This window comes from Limulus polyphemus, unplaced genomic scaffold (assembly GCF_000517525.1).
Source record: "Limulus polyphemus unplaced genomic scaffold, Limulus_polyphemus-2.1.2 Scaffold508, whole genome shotgun sequence".
NCBI lineage: Eukaryota > Metazoa > Arthropoda > Merostomata > Xiphosura > Limulidae > Limulus > Limulus polyphemus.
Window position 1 is genome coordinate 535869 of NW_013666118.1, and position 4645 is coordinate 540513.

Consider the following 4645-nt stretch of genomic DNA (forward strand, 5'->3'; position numbering starts at 1 on the left):
GCATAGTTAAGACTTGAAACACCAACAATGGCGATCGCATGGTAGTATTTGGTCAACATTAGTAGTCTATCCGCTAAGTTGGCATAGTTAAGACTTGAAACACCAACAATGGCGATCGCATGGTAGTATTTGGTCAACATTAGTAGTCTATCTGCTAAGTTGGAATAGTTAAGACGGTAGAATATACCCGTCTGTTTTTGTTTTTCTTTATTGCTTGTACGGATTATAAGAGTTACGGTGTGCTAATCGATTAATGAGCACTTCGATTAGCAAATTAGCAACAATAGTTACCCAGCTCTTAGTAAGAATAAACTACACACATGAAAAAAGTAAACATCACTTAATAAGTTTATAGTAAGAATACCCTATTCTGGAGCAGATCAAATGGAGTTGAAAGATGCTGCTGAATATGTATTTGTGGACAGTTTTGTTCTTTGCATTAATCTCCAATGGCAAAAGCCATTACTGAATGAAAAATGTGTTTTTTCTTTCAAGACCGTGCATATCTATAAAGTAAGCCCGTGATGTGGATATGGTAATAACAGTTAGTATTACACAAACTGGGTGAGGTTTCCAGTGATGTAGATATGGTAATAACAGTTAGTATTACACAAACTGGGTGAGGTTTCCCGTGATGTGGATATGGTAATAATAGTTAATATTACACAAACTGGATGAGGTTTACAGTGATGTAGATATGGTAATAACAGTTCACATTACACAAACTAGGTGAGGTTTCCAGTGATGTATAAATGTGGTAATAACAGTTAATATTACACAAACTGGGTGAGGTTTACAGTGATGTAGATATGGTAATAACAGTTCACATTACACAAACTAGGTGAGGTTTCCAGTGATGTATAAATGTGGTAATAACAGTTAATGTTACACAAATTGGCTGAGGTTTCCCGTGTTGTAGATTTGGTAATAAAAGTTCAGATAAGTTTACACAAATTGGCTGAGGTTTCCCATGTTGTAGATTTGGTAATAAAAGTTCAGATAAGTTTACACAAATTGTCAAATGTATATTTTATTACAGTGTCTTGCCGAAGTCCCAGGGGCTTTAAGATGTGGTCCGTGCAAATCAATCGGCGGCTGGCCCTTAAAAATCATATTGACATGGTCAGGCAGTTCTTCAATCATTTTGCTGTAAGTGACGTAATACAGTGCAGTGAGAGTCCAATTCTCCCTACGTCAATCCATTATAATAACATTGGGACCGAGTGTACTGGACTGTAGAGTTCAAGTTCCATGGTTCACGTCCAGTTACCATAATAAATACGTTCCACACTTCTTGTCGTGAGTGTTTATAAAAGTAACGGTCAAGTCCCACCATTTGGTCAGATAAGAATAGCCAATAGTTGAAAGTAGATAATGTTTCCTAGGTGATTTCTATCAGTTCAAAATTAAAGACAAGACTAGCGTAGATAGTCTTCATGTAGCTTTATAAGAATATTCAAAAACAGACAAAAGAACAGTATAGACTCTATATTTTTTTCATGAATATGCAAAGCGTATATAAATTATCCTTTATATGTTTGCTCATTCCAGCTGCATTCTCTTGTCATCACTCCAGTTGCATAAAACATTAATAGCATTCTACAAACCGTTATAGTATTGGAAGTTTACAGACTATGTGTGTGTGGTCGTTATGCTGTAGACGTGCTATAATATGTTACAGCAGTGTAGAAATAGTTGCTGCATTGTTTGACATCAGAAGAATCTATTATAATAATTCGCGCGCACCTTCCTATCTAAATGCGCATACGCGCACTTCATTTCAATGGATGTAAACAAAAGGTGGATGTAAATATATTTGAATAGACATTTTGTACAACAATATATTGAAAGCTTATCAAAGTTTTTAAAAAGGTCTAACGTTAGGTCGCAGAATAACATTATAAGTTTATTTATTGATAGTATTAAGTCCTATAAAGTTTAGCCCTAACCAAACTATAAAAAAAAAAAACGTACACTAGGTACAGTGTTAATTTATCTCTTTATCGAATAACAAAGGCTTAACTAATGTTAGGGCTAAGCCAGTTGGACTTGCAGATTTCGGAGTGTGCGATTTGAATTATTTTGTGTTATTCTATATATCCTGTATTTAAAGAAGTACTGTTGCAATAAAGATACTAATTTGACCTTATATATCTTGCGGTCTCTACTAGTAGTATATATTAGTATTGACAATTTACAGATTAAGTGTATGGTTCTTTGGGAGTAGACCTGCTATGTTACGTTATTGCAATGTAATTACTGAATTGTTTGACCTCAGAACAATGGTATATAATAGTATTGGCAGTTTACAGACTGGTTTTCTTGTCCTTATGCTGCAGACCTACTATGTTACGTCACTGCAGTGTAGTAATGACTACTGCATTGTTTGACATCAGGTTGTTACAGTAGAGCTGTTTTTTCAAAGTCTCATACGCGTTATTTGCTGAATGATTGACAAAGTAATGGGGCTGATTGTGCACTCCCGTAATCTTGTTTAGAGACGGTAGCAGAGAAAGTAGGGAAAATGTGGCTTGACGTCCAAAACCCGCGTACAGTGTTCCTGCTGGAGGCTGAAGATTAACTTGTCAGACTTAACTTGAGTGTTGTTTAGATAAATAATTTCTAACATAGGAGATGTCACTTGTAATAACTTTCTTTTGTTTTTCGTGTCTGTACAGTGTGAAAAAACAAAGGACAAGATGGATAGATTTGGGCCTGGAGTCAATACTTGTCTCATGTTATGGATAAGAAGCTTAGGCGTTCATTTTACGAAACATACAGGGTGATAAAAGAACAACGCAACACGAAGCAGTTAAAATACTGTGATATTTGTTTGGAATAATTCATTTTGTACACAATTTGTTTTTCTCCGCTGTATTACGAAGTAAAGTTTCTGTAATTATCATTCAGTTATATGTATATCGTGCGAAGTTTGAACTTGAAACAGTACAAAAGAATGAAACGGTAATTCAGAAGGATACATTTTGGTAAAAGATTGTTACTGTCCTGTTGGACTACAGGGTTTATCACACGCACCCACCAACTCGCGTTCGTTACTTGTAAGCAAGGCGAATGATACAAATATAGAAATAATGACCTTCTATTAAACAGTACTTGGTCATACCAACAATTTAGTATTATTTTTTTCATTCCTGTTTATGTAGAACATAACGAAAGAGAACGTAACGAAATAGTTTCGATGCATTGTTCTCTCTCTCCCAACGCCTTGGAAATCCATGATTTACTGAAATGTTCCAGTTTAAGGTTTCAGAATTCTGGTTACCTAACCCTAGTTTGAGTATTACTTGCATCTAGTGTTTTATACTTCTTTTGAATAATTTGTTCATTGTTTTAAAATTTAAATTAGGAAATGATAATTGTTTGCACTTTTTCATTTCGTTGCTGTTTTAGAGACTGTCGAGTGGTGAGAGATCCCCAGACACTCAAGTCAAAAGGTTATGGCTTTGTTTCATTCGTGAAGAAAACGGTATGTGTCAACTATGTGATCCTGACTTTTTTTTTTTTTTCTATAAGAGACATCAAAATTTAAAATGTGATAGCGCCATCTATTGCATTGTTTTTGCTTATCTGTCTTAGATCTTCTGAATTAATAATGTAAGTATTTTGCTAAAAGTGCTTGATAATATAACTTTATGTTTAAACACTCCTACTATTTTATTAGTGATTGCAACAAGAAAGGAATGAACAGAAATTAAGATATATATCTTTTGAGAAAATGCTAAAGAAATATAGTTTGTTTCAATTTTAGCATTTTCAACATCTTCAAACATTCTTTATATGAAAGTATCACAGTCATTAACTTCCAAGCTAACTACATAATATCTTGACAGATTTAAAATTGAAAATACTAACAATTATAGAAAGAATCGTGTAGAGTTTACAGTTATTTGTAAATCAAGGGTGAATCTCGATTTTAACCTAAAGCTGTTTTCCTAGAAAATCACTCATAATAATTGCAAAATATTATCTAGTGTCTTATCTGAAAGCAGTCTATGGTTTATTTACACAAAATGAACAGCGAGCTCGTTTGTTATAGGGCATTTTACACAGAATGAACAAAGTTTTTTATGTTATACTGAGATTGTAATTTGTGTGCAACTAAAAACTGTTGTAAAGTAAACCTAATGTGAGATTCGTAATGATGGCTCAGGTACTGTACAGCAAAGATACAGACGTAGTTAGACAGGAGAGAGAGATGTATGTGTTTAAATAATGAAAAGTTGCAAAAAAAAAAGGTAAAACGAGCTATACTCGTCATTTTAATTTTCTTAATATATTGTGTACACAATGAAAAAAATGCCTGTGAATTAAAGTATAACGTTTAACTGCACTGAAAGAATAAAACCACTTTAACTGAAATAATAATGTTGTTATATGTAATAATGTTATCTTGAATAGAGGTAAACTTGAATAAAAAGCCGTATTCAGATAATGCAAGTTAAATTTTGTTCATAACTGTAACCTCGTCAGCATTCGTCTTCCTACAACGCAAACGATAATTACAAATAACCTCAAATGCTTTTAGATACTTTTAGTTGTATAATAATGATGGCGCCCTCTAGGGAACACTAATGCTAATTAAAAACCTCACCCAGTTTGTGTAATATAACTGTTATTACCATAT

The 4645-nt window shown here is 33.5% G+C and overlaps 1 protein-coding gene across 4 annotated transcripts in view; it reads left to right on the forward strand.

The window, feature by feature from the left end:
• Nucleotides 1-4645, forward strand: part of LOC106458747 (nucleolysin TIAR-like) — a 231060-nt gene that overhangs the window by 208006 nt on the left and 18409 nt on the right. For all 4 annotated transcript variants that reach the window (XM_022385055.1, XM_013918286.2, XM_022385056.1 and 1 more), the window contains one exon: nucleotides 3412-3487. In XM_022385055.1, the coding sequence (XP_022240763.1) occupies nucleotides 3412-3487 (76 nt within the window). The remainder of the gene's footprint in view (nucleotides 1-3411; nucleotides 3488-4645) is intronic.